General features: G+C 39.8%; 1 protein-coding gene across 1 annotated transcript in view; it reads right to left on the bottom strand.

Annotated features, from left to right (window-relative positions):
• Window positions 1–15,499, bottom strand: part of nlk2 (nemo-like kinase, type 2) — a 54,755-nt gene extending 39,256 nt beyond the window's left edge. Inside the window, exon 1 of the mRNA XM_070970171.1 lies at window positions 8,404–15,499. Within this exon, the coding sequence (XP_070826272.1) occupies window positions 8,404–8,870 (467 nt within the window). The 5' untranslated portion in view covers window positions 8,871–15,499. The remainder of the gene's footprint in view (window positions 1–8,403) is intronic.
• Window positions 15,500–18,378: the final 2,879 nt, after the last annotated feature.

Below are 18,378 nucleotides of genomic sequence, written 5' to 3'. Positions count from 1 at the left end.
AACCTGTAGCATACCAGAATGACGGGGAGAAACTCAGCTAAAAGCTTCTACCAAGCATTGCCACCCAAACGAAACATAATTCATACCCCACGAAATTATATGCACATGTAACGAAAACACGAAAATAGAGCACGTCAAGAATACGGCATCTGCTGATTTCACCACTTCACGCAAACCTCAAAAGCCTTGGTATCAAATGAAAGCAGAGAGTCTGATGATCATGAAGATGTCTGCCTCCTCACTGTGCGATGAAAACTCGGTGAGCTAGCAGCCACACAGTAACAGAAAAAAAACTGCTAAATCATAAAGTATGTTTTATCATTGCTGTTTTGTGGTCACAAGGTATATTCCAGCCTGAAAAAAACGCTGCTAATGTCTCCTCCTATGACTCTGTATTAGTTTGAGATCAATCACGAAGGTCCTGCTTGTTTACATAAAGAGGAGGTGGTTTCTAGAGTGGAGGGAGCACTCTGGGCTTACTTCCTTCTGGATCATCATTGGTGTTTCTATGGTGAATGTGGGCGGGTCGCTGAGCTATTGATCGGCGTAACTACGCAGTTACACACAGAGGACACTGCCGACCAGCACTACTGGCCATTCACCTCAGGCTGAGAAAAAGTAGTTAGCTAGAGCATGAACATTCAAATCTAAAACGTGGGTGCTATTATTGGTCGCAAATAGTGGTATGCAAGGTTTCCTACTTCTTTAGCTTTTATACATGCATGAATCGTCATTTTTATTTGTTTGTATAGGTGCACATGTAGAAATTGTGCAACAATGTGTGATAAAGTGATATTTTACAGTTCTACATATTTTAATCTAACGAAATTCGTTAAAACAAATCACTTGGTGCTTTCAAAGTCATGTCATTGAGCTGAAAGGTTCCAGATTTCGTTCGCCTTCACAGGCGACTGCGGAGCGCAGCAGACGGCTCGCACTGCGCACTGCGATGTTCAACATCATAGGCTTAATATACTGTAGTTAATTATCACTGATCTTTTTCACCACTCTGTCTGTGTGACTGTCTGTGTCCTCCTCTCTGTGTCTCTTTTTTCAGACTGTTCACGCAATGAATATAAACAGTAACTATTGAAAAGAAGTTATAGTCGCGGGAAAACGTAGTACTCAGAAGCACACTAAGAATGCATTTTTTTACGTCAGGCGTTGTGCACGCGTGTTTGATATTAATATTGTGCCGCTGCACCTCAAATAAATGATTTTTTGGGAAACGGAAATGTTCAACATGACTTCATCATGTTAGACCAGGCAGACAGGTTCTTACTACAACATCAACTCTCCCTCCGCAGCCAGCGAGCCTCATCCCCCGCCGGACACCTACATTCAATCATGAATAATCCTAATGGGCCAATCAGACCAATGAAAAAAAACAATGTTGTGGGGCATAAAGGGCCAATGGGCCGATGTAGATAGGCCAATCTACTTGTTTTTATTGACCAATCAGTTAACACACACACATGAAAACGGCCAATAAACAGTGGAATCAGTATCATGACTATTTCTCAGATGATGATTTCTGTATCTATCTAATCTGTGGCATGCAATATTTCACCCCGATTTCGGATAAAGTATAAATCCAATTGTTTAATTGTTTCATATTTTGAAGTATTTCCACACAAAGCTGGTGGCAGACAGCACGTTATCCACGTAAATAAATAAATAAATATAAAGGCGACTAAATTGACATTAGACATTGAAAAGTTTGTGATCCTTCTCTAGGCTGTGATATTTTGTTGATTCTTCATAATTTCCGGAGTAAAAAATGCATTCTTGATGTGCTTCTGAGTACAAAGAAGATGCACATGATTTAAAACGCTTCACACTTAGACATCAGAAGCAAACACAGTTTTGCATCACAGAAGTTTACATTTCAGCTGTCGTGGCCAAATCTCTTGTTAACTTATTAAGCTCTTCCGCACAGTGTGACATCTATTTTAATTATTAAAGAGCTGCTCTAATGGCCACTGATAGACAGTCCATCCTATTCTATAAACTGTTGGTGGTTTGTGAACTTCACTGCATTTGTGCATTTGAAGCGATCAACTCCCGGCACATTTCAGAGCTGAGTAAACCTGTAGTTTCACTGACACATCGCGCATCATCACCACGGGCGTCATGATGTTCTCCTGTCTGTCACTCTGTCAGGCATGTGTAGTGTCGAGCCGGCCGCGTCGTTGGCTGAAAAGTCATTATTTGCATTACAGTGTATCCTTTGTTCTAACTCAATGGATGGTCGCCAGCCAAACAGGCTCCCAGCCCCCACAGTCCCACAGACTAGCTATGGCCAGTAAAATAGGTGGAGGGCTGAGGGGAGCGCGTACCTCCAGGAATTAAAAATCAATTTGTGCCACAGATATTAATATTGTGTCGCTGGCTACTTTATAGACTTCACTAAATGTTTCCATTACACTTAATTACATTTATGGTTAAGCCAACTTTCCCACCTCCCTCATGCATCAAAATGTATATTATCAGTCCAACCAGGAAATCTTGCGATCGCAAAAATTAGCGCATATTCAACCAATACTAATATGACTGTCTACTGGCCGCTTCCTGGTCTATTTTTGCCGAGAGCCGCGCGCCTGTTGCGGAAAACATAGGCAAGCCCTGGAATCTCCAGATGACGCGCTCTGCTCCTGCAGCTCTGTCTCTGTTCCAGCGCGTGTAAAGTAAAATTAGGTCATCATTTTTGTTGATAATTATCAAAAGCAAACTCTATGTAAACAGATGGAGCCTGTTTATTCTTGGAGTCACAGGCTGTTTTGTAAAGCTACATCACTTTTATGACTCAGGAATGATTTTGTAACTTTTTTTTTTTTCGAAGTTATGTTTTGGGCTTTTTGGCCTTTAGTGTATAGGACAGCTGAGGAGCAGCCATAAAAGTGGTTCAGGAGAGGGAAGATGACATGCAGCAAAGGGCTGAAAGCGGGAATCGAACCCGTAGCCACGGCAGAGAACTTCATACATGGGGCAAACACTCTACCAACTGCGCCAAATCTCCGCCACATAATTTCTTAACTTTGAGCTGATGCTTCTCATTCTCAAGTCAAAACATTTTTTTTTTTTTAAGATGAGAACTGAATCTTTTTGACTGGTTCTGTAATGTGAAGTATGGTTATTATCATATAGGAAGTGATTATATACAACTTTTTTACATGAGTTTGTTTTTTTTGATCGCAACAATCACAAAAAAATTCATACAGTATATTGTAAGAGAAAAACTTAGGAATTTTCTGCTTGCAAATCGAAAATATGCATTGAAACAGGCTGATGGAAACACACATTTAAGACTTTTTTAAGACTTTGTGCGAGAAATATTTTTCTAAGTTGATTTAAATAATCAACGTAAAATAGTTGAGTAACTGTGACTGCCTAACTACAAATAAGCCTACTAAAGCAGATGAATGTAGTGGAGTAAAAATCTTTGCCCTTGAGATGTGTTCCTGTGAGGGACACGCCATCTCTTGGTGACACCCTGCAATTGAATGAAGAGGCGTGTTTATAGTGGATTCTGGGCACACCCCCAAGAGGAGGGGGGGGGACTGGTAGCTGGCTGGCAGCCGGATGGCCTCTGGCTGGGAGGAGAAATTCGAGGCTGCTGCATCTGTAAATGTGTTCTTGCTGCAGAACGCATACAACATTCACAATGCTGACTACAGCTATGGGGGATAGAGCAGTGAGTTTTATCTGTAATAACCTACTTAACTTCAATGTTCATACACCATAATTAACTAAATATAGTCACCCAATGCCCAAAGTCAGATCGTATTTTTTCTTGAACGAGGCGAGGAGAGTGGTGAGGATGTATAAGACTGAGTGACTTGAGAACAGCAATAAACCTGTTTCTGATAAGCCACAGTATGTCTGTAAAACTTCACCTTTACAAAGCATCAGATGTTTATATACAAATGCAGATCAACTCAGATAACAAATTGCACGAATTTAATGCTCGTTTGAAAGCACTTCCAGTTATTCATGTTATAGGAATTACTGAAGTTTAAGAATAAGAAGCAGAAATTTAATCCAGCAGAATTTTATTTGGATGATATTGACTGGAACATAGATAATGACATAGAGGTTTATTGCTTTATATTCATAAATCACTCAAAGCTAAAGAAGTTACAATGGTGACTGAGTTTCAAGAGAATATTTTTGTGGAGGTTAAATGTAACAGTCATGAGTTTTTGATTGTGGGTTTAATTTATAGATCTGATAGTGGTACTGAGACAAATAATGAAAATCTTTTGGGTTTAATGGAAGAGATGTCAACTAGAAAGTGTTTGTATAAATTACTGATGGGGGATTATAATTTTCCAAAAATAGATTGGAAATTGGCTGATGCAAAAGGGGATAATCCCACATCACTGGATAATAGGTTTTTGGAGTGTATTCAAAATGTATTTTTGTTTCAGCATGTACAAGAGCCTACAAGGTGGCGAGGAGATGATAAACCACATGTATTGGATCTTATTATCACAAATGAAGAGAATATGATTGAGGACATTCAGTATTTAAGTCCTTTAGGTAAAAGTGATCACTGTGTCTTATTATTTAAGCTAATATGTTATACCAAAACTGTGATCAGTGAAACTATGAGGAAAAATTATGATAAGGGAAATATGAGGAAGCATGTAGGGAACTGGAAGTTTTTGATTGGACACAGTATTTATCTAGTGGTAATGTTGAAAATGTATGGAGATCAATAAAGAAAAAGTTGAAGGAAATAGAGGATAGGTATGTGCCAATCAGGAAAAAACGGTCACAGACTAAGAAATATAAATATCCCTTGGATAGTATTACAAAAAAGAAAATTGAAGAAAAAAAACACTCTTGTGAGAAAGGCAATGAAAAGTAAAGATCCAGAGCTACAGAAGGCATATCGCAGAGTCAGTAACTTTGTAAGAATGAGAACAAGGTATTTAAGGACGATTTATGAAGAAGATCTGGCAAAACAAACAAAGTATAAACCAAAGGTTATTTGGAATTATATAAATAAGAGGACAAAAATTAAAACGAAAATAGGTGGTCTATATACCAATCAGGATGATACTGATTCTCCAAAAACAAATGCTGATAAACAAAAAGCAGAAATTTTGTCTGATTATTTTAGTAGTGTATATGTGACGGAACCTGAAGGGCGCATACCTGAATTGCAAAAAGTGGATGTCCAAAGGAAACATTTAAAAATAATTCCTGAGGATATAATTAAGCTTTTACAGAATATTGAAGTCAATAAGTCACCAGGGCCAGATGGGATTCATCCTAGGATTCTAAAGAAGTTGGCGGGTGTAATTGTGGCACCCTTAACACTGGTATTTAATAAATCATTAGACGAGGCAACTCTACCATGTGAATGGAAAGAGGTGCAAATTGGTGCTATTTTCAAGAAAGGAAATAAGTCAATGGCAGAAAATTATAGACCAGTTAGTCTGTCATCGGTAATTTGTAAGACAATGGAAAAAATAATTAGGAACTATATAGTAGATCATATGAAGACCAACAGGCTCTTTAGTAATAAACAGTATGGATTTATATCTGGGAGATCAACATCACTTTAGCTTCTTACGGTTCTGAATAAGTGGACAGCAGCTTTGGATAAAGGGCAGTCAGTTGATTGTATATATATATATGGACTTCCAAAAAGCTTTTGATAAAGTTCCTCATAAAAGATTATTCTCAAAAATAAAATCTTATGGCTTAGATGACAGGGTTATAGACTGGATACAGGACTTTTTGCACAATAGGAAACAGCATGTAGGGTGAATGGAGTTATGTCAGGATAAAAACCAGTGACATCAGGAGTCCCACAAGGCTTCTTTTTGTCCTATATACAAATGATTTAGGATTTTTTATATAATTAGGATTTTTTTATATAATTATGAAGCAAGTATATGATTTTTGTGATTTGGATTATTTTTGAGATAATGTGGGAGATTATCCTGGATATGTATGCATTATTTAGGTTTTTAAACTGTATATTTGTTTTGTTTTTGTTTTGTTTTTTTTGTATGGTTGTTATATCTTGAGTCTGATGTAGAGGATTTATATCCTGTATCAGATGTATTTTCATTAAATTTCATTAAATTAAATTTCATTAAATATAGCCAAGTTTTTCCTAAGCAAATACTGTATATTACACTTGAAATATTTGTCCATTTCATCACGTGAAACATTTTACAGATATACAATAAATATTTATTGACCACAGTCATGAATATTTGTACATGGAAATACAGTACAAGTGAAGGATTCACTGAATCCAAATTTGAAAAATGTGAATACAGATGTTGACATTATAGAACCTGTTGACTAACATAATGTTCATTTTACTCAGTCGTTCTCAGGCATTTAGCTTATATGAGTTTTGTGAGCTGGTGCTGAGGCTTCCTTGGGTGGAAGATTTGTGTAATCATCCCATCATGCGTCGTACTTCGGATACGTCTGGAGTTTCCTGGCGCCCAGGGAAGATACAGAGGCTTCAAACCTCTGCACTCTCCCTTCACGGACTTTGGAAAGCTCAGTTTGAAAAGAGGATCCCCTGGTGATGTGGTGGCTTGTCCACTGTCAGCATTCTCGTTTTAATGCAACAACATTAGTCCTTGCAGGACACAGTAGCCTGGACAGCTGTAACAAAAGTATATTTTTATGATAACGGGGCATACTTAGGAGTAAAACATAACAGCACAAGGCTGCAACAGCTCACTGTCACACTTGATCAACAGCAGGTAATTATAATGATGCACTGGCCTATATAAAAAAAAGAGAAGCGACATCAACTTTATCTTACATGTATAGCTATGCCAACAGCTACATACAGCGTAAAAAATCACTCAGAAATAAACTCCAAGAGAAGAAACTCATTGCACAGAATGGTTGGCCTGGAGTGTAAATTGTGCTGTGATGTAGCAGTCTCAACCATACATTCATTTTGCACTGGGCTATGCTAACATATTATCCAGTTTAGGAAACATTTCCAAATGTATTATTTTCACACATTCCCAAAGCTTACACACAACAGAGCATCTGTGTATGTATCGCTTGACCGACTGGGTTGCTGGGCGTTAATCTACAAAAGAAACACACAGCTAATTATTTGTATACTTACATGTCCCTCTGCTATTCCACACAAAGCTGGAAGTGACCCCTCCTTTAGAAAAAGTCTCCCGGCTAATCCTGCCTCGTACTGACCAAGGCTGGAGAAACAGTCAGCCTTGAAGTGGTTAGCACACACCGACAGGTTTTTGCCAACTGTAGCTGGGACGTTGCCTTCAAAAATGAATTCAATCCACACCACTCTTCTGTCCTCTGCGGCTGGGAGCCAATGGAGCAATTTGTGCTCGTCTTTACAGCCAACAACAGAACACTGGGTGTGGCGCCTCCACATTATGATTCCTAAACCGGTGCTTTCGATAACGAAATGGCGGAACTCTAAGAAGGCTGCGCTGTATCTGGTGGGTGGAGAGACAGCGTACTTATCCCTCGATGGGAGGGAAAATGGGGAGGGGGCTGGTGGGTGGGAATATGCATGTGTGCGGGCTTCCTAATTCATTGTCCACGCCGAATTCGATCGGCTCGTTTGGAAGCTGCAGGCAGGGTGCTTCAGAAATCCACATCTCACTCAAAAAATCATGGACTGTCTAATGTCACACTTTGAATGCGTGTGGCGGCACCAGAGACCCAAAATAACACCCCAAATGCCAGAAAAGTGAGTTTTTCATAATATGGGACGTTCAAAAATTACATGTGCTGTAACTTTCAGATTTGATGCTTGGACTGAAAATAAGTAAATGTAAGTGAATAAGTAAATATATTCTCGTAAATATAATCTCCGAAAACACAGGCTCCTACGTGTTCTATAATGCAACTTGGTAGTATCTTTTATTCAACCCTTCCTGCCTCGTGAACACCCACATCTTTTGAAGTCCAAGTATGCAGTTTTTAACTTCTGTTTAATTTTGTGGTCTTCAAGGCAAACTTAGATTTTTCAAATGTCACTTGTTATTATAGCACTGACAGGTATTCACCTAATACTGGGGAATGCATGCAGTCATTGCACTTTAACACTTTTGCATTCTTTAGGCTACTTATTACACATTGTGTATACTTTACAGCTGGCCACTGTCCATTCATATACAGTCTAAAACTCAAATCTCAACTTTCAGTTGAAAGTTGCTTGAGTTTGATAACTCATCACAGCAAACATCACGAGTGCTTTTCTGTTTCCTGTTGTCACTTCACTCTCATTAGATGGAATTACTATGAACTAATTTAGCATTTAGCTAAAACACTATACATCCGAGCTATACATGGCTTGTAGAAAAATGAACTAAAACAGGCAAGAATACTGGTATGGTCTGTTACAAAAAAGTAGTGTAGTGCGCTTACCACACAACCCCAAACGCTCCGTAGCCAATGGGCCTGTCAGGTTCTATATCCAGCTGTTGTTGTAGATGGTGCGTGTGTTGCTGCTGATGGTGGTGGTGATGGTGAGTTTTCACAGCAGCAGCTTGAACCTGGGCAGGAGCTGCGGCCGCCGCTGGCCCAGGGGCTTGTCCGGGGGCAGGAGAGGGGAAGTAGGGCTGCTGCTGGCCAGGGTTGAGCATCACCGCTGCAGCAGCAGCAGCAGCCGTGGAGCTATGTTGCTGGACTGTGTGCACAGCTGCAGCAGGGCCTGGGTGCTGCAAATGATGCTGGCCCGTGTGGTGATGGTGGTGATGATGCATGTGGGGAGGTGGAAGATGCTGGAGCTGGTGATGGTGATGCGGGTGATGGGCAGCCACTGCTGAAGAGCCACCATTGTAAGCAGCCATCATTTTTGTAACATTTGTGGCAGTTGTGCCACAAAGAGCCATTCAATGATGCTGAAATGCCAACTTTCAGAACTTGCTTCTAAAAGTGATGATAATGGCTACCAGGCTGCAACACTACAACTAATGAAACTTAGAGAAAACATACAGAAACAGATTTGGGGTTTAACTTATCCAACAAAAGCTACTTCGAATCTGTGGGGAGATATATCACACTGGTGAGCCTCCATATCATAATGCCAACAAGGATCTGATCTATTTCCTCTAAATTAATTTTCTTACTTGCACACCAGTGGGCAGTTGTACCCAGTTGTACCCAGGTTAATACCAGAAATCATATCATATCATGAACATGTATAATGTAGCAATAACCACTCAAGTCTAAAAATCTCAGCAGCCCTAAGAGTGTCACTCCTAACAATGAGAAATCAAAAATACTGAATAGAAAATAACCCGCACCCCCCTCAATAAATTAAAAGTTGGTGGCCCTAGATGTACCCCATGATAGAAGTACATCTAGCCCCCCTCCCTCCTGATGAAATTCAGCTTTCCCGTCTTGATAGAACACTGTGATCTAAAGCATGTCACATGGGAAGCAGCGCATTCATCTTTTGCAAGCGTCTAAGTTTGCCACACGCTCTGGTCCAGCGCCGTTGCCGTTCCCACCACCGGGGCTCCACAAGGCGTGGAAATCGCATCTATTATTCCAAACTGAATCGTCTTTCAGATGTGTGCGCAGGCCAGGCAGTTAGTTTGAAAACAGCGGTAATTTTGGAGCCCTAGTTAACGCTGCTGATCCGGTGCAGAGGTGTTTCCCAGCCCAGGCCACAATACAACAGCACATGCAGACGGGCAGGCCCAGGCCTCAGCCATCCACTGCTCTCAGATATTGTAACAGCAATCCCACGAGCGGCTTGCCTGGAAAGAAATCTCCATCATTCTGACAGAGTGACGAAGCCTCGACAGTGACTCAAAAATGTAAAGAGAAATCCTCGCAGACGGCTGGCAGGTAACTTATTTCCCCCATCGACAGCCTTGGAGTTAGTATATTATACACTGTCCTCTCGCGGCTCATAAGCACACATCCAGGGAGACGAAATAACAATGCGTGAAAAAAAGTTAAATCCTTTAAATGCGAGATAAATAATAATGCAGCCAGAAGATTAAAAAAAAAAAAGAAGGCAGTGGTATTCAACCTGACAAACTGGAGCTAGCTAATCGGTGTCCGTGTCGCCAAATCAAAACACTAGTCCTTGGTTCGTGTCGGTGAGTCTGCTGCCTGCTGAGAAAGAGAAAGCCTCTCGGGTGAACCTCTACACTTTGGTCCCGCGACGCCCCGTTGTCACTGACATGATAAAACTATTGGCCACAAGGCAAATAAAATGAGCCGTTTATCCAACATGGTGAAATAAACCTTACTTAGTCGGCTATAAGATTATGCAGGACGACCAACCAATCACCGACCGTACCGCAATGACGTAATAGTAATCTCCCTGATTGTCATTTCGTGCAGCCAGTGAGGCGTCCGGGCTAAAGTGACAGCGGGGTTGACTGCTGCTCCCAAGACCCGTTGATATCCACACGAAAGTGGTCCACAACTGTTATTTAGTTCAACTCAATAAAATATCTGGAGTCAAGTTCCAACAGAAAGTACAGACCAAAAAGACAAGTACAGTGCAAGAAGGAAACAGGAAAAACAAGTTTAGATTGAGCACAGCATTCCCAAAATTTGCTTTTGGGTCCCCACTGAACAGCCACCCTGACTTAGTGTCAGCTGCTCATTGTGTATGTAATGTCCTGTTGCCTTCAAATTCTCATTCATTTCTGGGGTCATTGGGGCTCTGTTCTGGATGGTAATGAAGCCTTACCTATAACACCAATCAGTATTAACCTTAACAATAGTTTCAGTGATAGCTACATATTTCTCTACTGACACAGCACACTATTAAATAATTTCAAAAAATACTAGATATAAATACTACACAAACTGGATAATCCAAAATTCACCTATACATATCATATTAATCAAACACCATAACACAATAATCATCTGTAAATAAATACAGTCCTGACTAATGTCCTACCCAAGACTATTACAGTAACACTCCATTAAAAGTTGCCTATCCTTATAGTTAAAAGAAAGCATTTTAGTCTCACGCCAGCAGAAGCTTGTTCTATTAAATCTGCATGCAAACTGTGTTGACTAACATCAATTCTCAAAATCATTAAACCATTTATGGTTTAAGAATAGACAGTGCAACCTCTTGATCTTGATCCCAGCTAAATGAACACCTTTCTTCAACACCTACTGACTTCACAGAATTCAATATACATGAGACTAAAATTCACAATCGAATATTTTCTTTGGTGCTATCTATAGACTTACATTGTGAAGCTATTATAATAATCCCAGAATCAAACATACTTGCTGACATAAAAGATGAAGACCAGATGGGGTTTATCAAAACCAGACAGACACAGGATAATATAAAACAGGCTTTACATTTAATGGAGCACATGAGTAAAAGTGAAGATGAGTCCATGGTTCTCAGCCTCGATGCCAAAAAGGCTTTTGATTCAGTTAGTTGGGATTACCTATACTTAACACTACACAGATTTGGTTTGAATGCCAAAGTTATCTTATGTTTAATAAGCTTATATCGTTCTCCCATGGCCAGAATCAAAATAAATGGTAGTCTGACCAACCCTGTGCCACTCGAAAGAGGTTGCCGGCAGGGATGTCCCTTATCTCTGGCTTTGTTCGCATTATTTATCGAGCCTTTCACTCACGCTATTAGAGAAGACCAAGATATGAGAGGAATTTTGATTAAAGGCACTGAGTTTAAGACCTGCCTTTATGAAGACAACGTATTAGTCACCCTTTTGCAACCAGATCTGAGTTTACTAAAATGAATGTCCTTTGGTCATGACTCAGGTAATAAACTGAACACACACAAAACACAAGTTTTCTCATGTAATTACACACCCTTTGTACAAGTGTGTAACCTTTGCAATTTTAAATGGGACAATGACAAGATTAAATATTTGGGAATAAAAATTCCAAAGGATTTATCAACCATCTACACAATCAATTCTCTGCCAATCACAAAAGAAATAAAGACAGATTCAAATAAATGGAGTTTACTTCCATTTGACTTACATACTCGAATAGACATAGTTAAAATGAACATATTACTACAATTACTTTTTCTCTTCTTATCAATACCTATAGAAATACCTGAAAAACAACTGACAGAGTGGAAGAGAATGCTATCTGGGTTCATATGGAAAGGCTTCAAACCTAGGATTAGATGTCAAACACTTCAACTGCCCAAAGACAAGGGGGGGTGTCCTTGCCAAATATAATGAATTACTACAAATCAGCACGTTAGATACTTGATTTACTGCTGCAACCCACTTTTTAGCCCCCCCTTTCCCCCTCTGCAACACTCAGCTCACAGCCACCCCCCACTGCTCATCCCATCAACTCAACCCCCCACCCACACCCTCCAGCACACAGCCCCCCTGCACCAACTTGTCCCTCACAACAACCCAGGTGAGAAACCAGTTCCAGAGGATCAAAGCGAGGAAGGCTGCAGGCCCAGACGGCATCAGCTCCAGGCTCCTCAAGTCCTGCGCAGATCAGCTGTGTGGGACTGTTGAACGCATGTTCAATCTGAGCCTGAAGCTGGGGAGAGTGCCACAGCTATGGAAAACATCCTGTGTGGTACCGGTGCCTAAGACTCCGCACCCCAAGGACCTCAGCAGCTACAGGCCGGTGGCACTAACATCCCACCTAATGAAGACCCTAGAGCGGCTGGTCCTTGTTCATCTCCGCCCCCTGGCGAAACTATCGCTCGATCCATTTCAGTTTGCCTACCAGCCTGGCATCGGGGTGGACGACGCCGTCATCTTCCTCCAACAACCTGGAGAAACCTGGGAGTACTGTGAGAATCATGTTTTTTGATTTCTCCAGTGCTTTCAATACCATTAAGCCAGCACTTCTGAGGGACAAGCTGAAGCACACCGGGGTGAACCATCACCTCACACACTGGATTCTGGACTATCTCACCAACCGTCCACAGTACATGAGGACCCGGGACTGTGTGTCCGACACGGTCGTCTGCAGCACGGGCGCCCTGCAGGGAACAGTCCTGGCTCCATTCCTCTTCACCCTCTAAACTGCAGACTTCTCATACAACACACCCACCTGTCACCTGCAGAAGTTCTGTGACGACTCTGCAGTCGTCGGCCTCATCACAGATGGGGACGACAGAGAGTACAGAGAACTGACGCAGGACTTTGTGGACTGGTGCCAGTGGAACTGCCTCCAGATCAACGCAGGGAATACCAAAGAACTAGTGGTGGATTTTTGCAGACGACCACTCTGCCCCCTGACACCGGTGAACATCCAGGGAACGGACATTGAGATGGTGACATCTTATAAGTACCTGGGTGTTCACCTGAACAATAAACTGGACTGGACTCACAACACAACCGCACTTTACAAGAAAGGCCAGAGCAGACTTTATCTGCTCAGGAGACTGAGGTCATTTGGAGTACAGGGGGCACTCCTGAAGACCTTTTATGACACTGTGGTGGCATCAGCCATCTTTTATGGAGTGGTCTGCTGGGGGAGCAGCTGACAGGAAGAGACTTGACAGACTGATCAAGAAGACCAGCTCTGTCCTGGGATGCCCCCTCAACTCAGTGGAGGTGGTAGGAGAGAGGAGGATGATGGCTAAGCTGTCATCCATGATTGAGAATGACTCCCACCCCCTGCAGGACACTTTAACAGCACTGGAGAGCTCCTTCAGCGAGAGACTGCTTCACCTAAAGTGTGTGAAGGAACGCTATCGCAGGTCCTTCCTTCCTGCAGCAGTCAGACTTTACAATCAGCAGTGCTCCCAGTAGACCACACACACAAAGACTTTCAATATGACTGCACTATAATACACATTAACTGTGTTCATTCATACTGTGAAGATATTTGTATCTCAAGTTAAGGTGCAATATATCAATTCCTATGTGCAATATAGGAAACTATTCACTATCAATACTCCAGTCAGGAGTACTATCATTCAATGTGAAATGTCAGTACTGATGGTTCATATTCATATCAATGTGCAATCATATCAATCATATCAATGTGCAATATCAGTATTGTTTGCTCATATTTCATTACTCCTTGTTTATATTGTTTGGTTGATATTTAATATTTAATATGAAATGTCCTTTTACTGATGCCTTCTATGTTTGCTATCCACTTTTGCTGCTGTAATACCTGAAATTTCCCCACTGTGGGACTAATAAAGGTATATCTTTTATCTTATCTTATCTTATCTTATCTTATCTTATCTTATCTTATCTTATCTTATCTTATCTTATCTTTATAATGCTAAATGGATAAATCTAGAATGTAGCCAAATGGATATGCCGCTTGCTTGGAGACAGAAATTTATACTTGCTGCATAAACAAAATTTTAGTGATTGGACAAAAGCACCCTTAAACATTTGGTTCAGTATATGTCATAAAAGTAAAATGGATAATCATATTAAACTATTATGTTGGGTATCATATAATAAAGATTTTAGACGAACCCAGATGGATGGACGTTTTCAACAGTGGCCTACTAAAGGTATTACAGCGTCTCATTTCCAACAAAGGGAGTTTAGACAGCTTTCAAAAATTCAAGGATAGCTATAATTTTGGAAAACAAGACTTCTTCAGATACCTCCAAGTTAGAACCTGTTTTAACAGTAATATAAAAACAACACAGCAACTCTGACTTAATAAACATTTTGACTAACGCATACAAATGTAAGTTCAAATGTAAACTGATTACTCAAATCTACTCATGTTTACAGTCATGCAATGGATTTTCCACACTTTATGGTAAATCTCTTTGGGAAAAAGAAGCAAAAATAATCATCTCAGAAGAGGTATGGCTGAGCATCTGTAAAACTTGAATGAGTACTTCAAGTTCTGGTTATTGGAAGGAATTTACATGGAAAAACATGATTCGATTTTTTATCACTCCTAAAATTAAACAGTCTCAGACAGGCCAAACTAGTTATGGAAGGTGCTGGTGAGAGTGTGGAAGTTCCCAGGCAGACCACCTCCATGTTTTCTGGGATTGCCCAATTATACAAGCTTACTGGTGGGATGTAGTAGACAAAATAAAATTAATAATGGGTTTCGAATTTGAACATGATTTTTGCACAGCCAGTAAAAAAGCTATAACAAGACGGTGGCTAAATAAAGAATCCCCATCAAAAGAGGAGTGGATTGGTATTGTAAAAGAAATATATGACATGGAGACGCTGACTTTTTCTTTGAACCTGTGTATGGACAGATTTACCAAATACTGGAGGAAATGGATAGCTCATTTTGAATAAATTACCCTGCGCCCTAAAAAGAAGATAATTGATAAATACCTATGGAATTGTTGTTTATTGTACAGCTGTATGAAAAGCTCTCTGCTCTGTTTTGATGTGGAGAAGAAAAACATGGACATTTGGAACAAAAATGACTGAAAAACCCTGGATCTAGCTCTTGTCCTTACAGACAGTAATAACGCTGTAATTGTGACTCATGTATCCCTTGCCCTTTTCCACTTGCTCATCTGTGCCTTTCTTTGGTATTTAAATGTTCTGTTTTATTGTAAAACAAATAATTCAATAAAAACAAAGTTAAAAAAAAAAGATAAAAAAATAAAACAGAATTAGATGTACATATTGCCCATACAAAGAATATTTTGATTATTAAAGTATTCAGCATTGTGAGAAGAAGAAGAAGAATTCCTTTATTCATCACAATTTTACACACACAACATGCAGAGTTGAGGGGGAAACTGCACACGCCATGCATTTTTGTGAAATTCTTTCCCGCTTTTTGACCCATCCATGGTCAGCCCTTCCTCGAGCAGTGGGCTGCCAGTCAACCGGTGCCCGGGGACCCAGTTCTCATTTGTCACCATTGGTCAGGTGGTACAGCAATGCAATATAATGAAGAATTTATGTTATCATGGGTTATGGTTTTTGTGCCTGTACCTCAGAATAGGTAAAAGAACAGTATAGTGAATGTGAAGTTGATGTAACATAGTGTTGAATGTTGGGTAACTGACATCATCATTTTGTTTATGCTGCCATTTTCTGATGATCCTTCTGTGGTTTTCCTCAGGTAAATACTGCTAATGTAATATCTCTGTCACATTAAGTTATATTAGCATTTATGCCGGAACATACACTCAGTTTTAGGTGTGTCTTTACAGATACCCAGTGACGTAGAATGCATTTGCTGTGAGGAGCCTCACAGATAATGTGTTAGCATGTACATGTAGCACAGAATGTAATGTAAACACAATTATTATATTGTGGGAAAGTACAATATGAAACAACAGATTATGTGAAACATGAGTTAAACAAATATTTATGGTAAACAGATAACTAATATGTGTGTGTTATCTTGAATACCCTTTCAAAATTATGTAGAAAATATTGTGTAACTTGTATTGTGATCTGTCAACACCATAAAAAAGTTCAGCTGTGAAAGAGAATTGTCTTGCTTACAGTCATTATTTAATACATGTAGTAAAGGATTACTTGCAAAGCTCTTTCATCTGTACTGCCAGAATATTAAATTAACCAGGTTTTTTGACCCTGCTACCTACGTGTTTCATATCACTGTTTAAAAAGTGAAATTATATAAAACCTTTGTGAAACGTGTTCATGTGTAATACCCAAGGAGAGACAGATGTCCCAAAAAAGAAGTTAGCTAAATGGCTGTGACAGTGACATGCTCCATAACAAAGCCACCAGAGAGAAACCCCATTAGACTAAATCAAATTATAAGAAAACAAAACCAAGCCAACCAAAAGCCATAGCAAACTGGAATGCTATTTGGGCATAAACATCACTCATCATCTGACCACTGTGACCTGTCCAAAACTAAGGAAATCCTAGACCAGGGCTTCGCAATGTCCAGCAAGTCAATCCGAACCCAGTCCACATCACCAATTGACGATCTGCAGGTCACATCCAGGCCACTATATTCCCATCCGGCCTCCAGAATATTACTGAATTCAGAAAACGCACACATCTAATGTCACTCACCAGTGGAAGAGCTCCAGTCCCTCCAGAGAGTGATGCTTGATCGGTTTACCAACCTTTGGATGCCAGGGGTTGGTAAACCAATCAAGTAGTCTGTAATTCATATTTCACCCACTCAATGGATAGTAAATCACAAGGCTTGTCTGTGAGATGCAACAGCCGTCACTTGGGTTTGTTTTCATTGGCCAACTGTTGTGTGGAATTTTTTATTGAGATAAGGACTCATTCATTGGAAATTGAACTGTAGGTTTTGTATTGAAAAAGTACAGCATTCATAGTTCAGTTGTTCTAGAGAAACAGATAACTTCTCACAGAGAATCACAAAGCTTGTCTGAGATGCAAGAGGCATCATTTGGATTTATTTTCATTTTCCAGCTGTTGTATTAAGTCCCAAAAGAGGAGTTGTTAAAACAAAGACTGGTTCATTGGTAGTTCAATGGTGGATTTTATATCAAGCACTGACTGCCTCTATGGTGGAAGTTGGAGAAAATTTTGGATTTTGGATTTTCCATGTTTTTAGGAGTCTGTTCACACTGATATAGGCTCATAAAAATATCATGAATTTTGTGAAAAAGTGAAAATATTGAACAATATTAGGCAAATAATTCCTGAACAAATGTAAGATTCTGGCCTCTGGACAAATGCAGTTTAGGACCCCTGCCATACCTTGTGTCATTAATAGGCAACAATATTTTGAAATAAAATTTTTTCCCATTGATCAATAAATTGCTTGTAATGTTGAGCATGCAGTGTAGCTGGAGCTCATTCATAGTGATTTTTTCTAGTTCACAATTTCTACAAGTAGTGTAAAAGTAGTTGTAAGAATAAGTTTAAGTAAGAAATAAACATGGACTAACATAAGGCATAAGAGGTGATATCTTAATTGATTAAATGTTATTTTATTATCACCAGTTGTTCCAGACCTCTGACCTTGAATAAAATTCAGATGCTGAATATGACCATGTACAGACTCAGTGAGCACAGCCATGAAGAGACGCTGTTTCCCCAGAAAATAAAGACTGTGCATCCACTACACACAGCAGGTGGTGGAGAGATGCACTTTTTAACCATCTGCCAGCGGTACCAAGACATCAGAGACAAATACTATGCACAGATTACAACCAGCCAAAAATGCTGTTGATAGTAACAAAAACTTTCATATCTGCTGGGCAAAATACAGCAATATGCAAGTAGCAAGATTTGTGAGCTGTTATGACCAGAAAAGGGCATCCAATGGAATACAACCACCATGAAGACTGTCAATCATCTGTGTATTCCTGTACTGACCATTTCCACTGTGCTGTCTACACACATACAGAACAAATATCTTTAAATACATTAATTTAGGAAAAACAAATGTTGCAGTGTTTAGAAAGTTCTCACTTGTATTTATATTTTAAAATTGTGTACATTTTTCTGTTTTATTTCAATGTATTTTATA

This window comes from Chaetodon trifascialis, chromosome 9 (assembly GCF_039877785.1).
Source record: "Chaetodon trifascialis isolate fChaTrf1 chromosome 9, fChaTrf1.hap1, whole genome shotgun sequence".
Taxonomy (NCBI): Eukaryota; Metazoa; Chordata; class Actinopteri; order Chaetodontiformes; family Chaetodontidae; genus Chaetodon; species Chaetodon trifascialis.
This window is presented reverse-complemented; position numbering and strand designations above follow the sequence as displayed.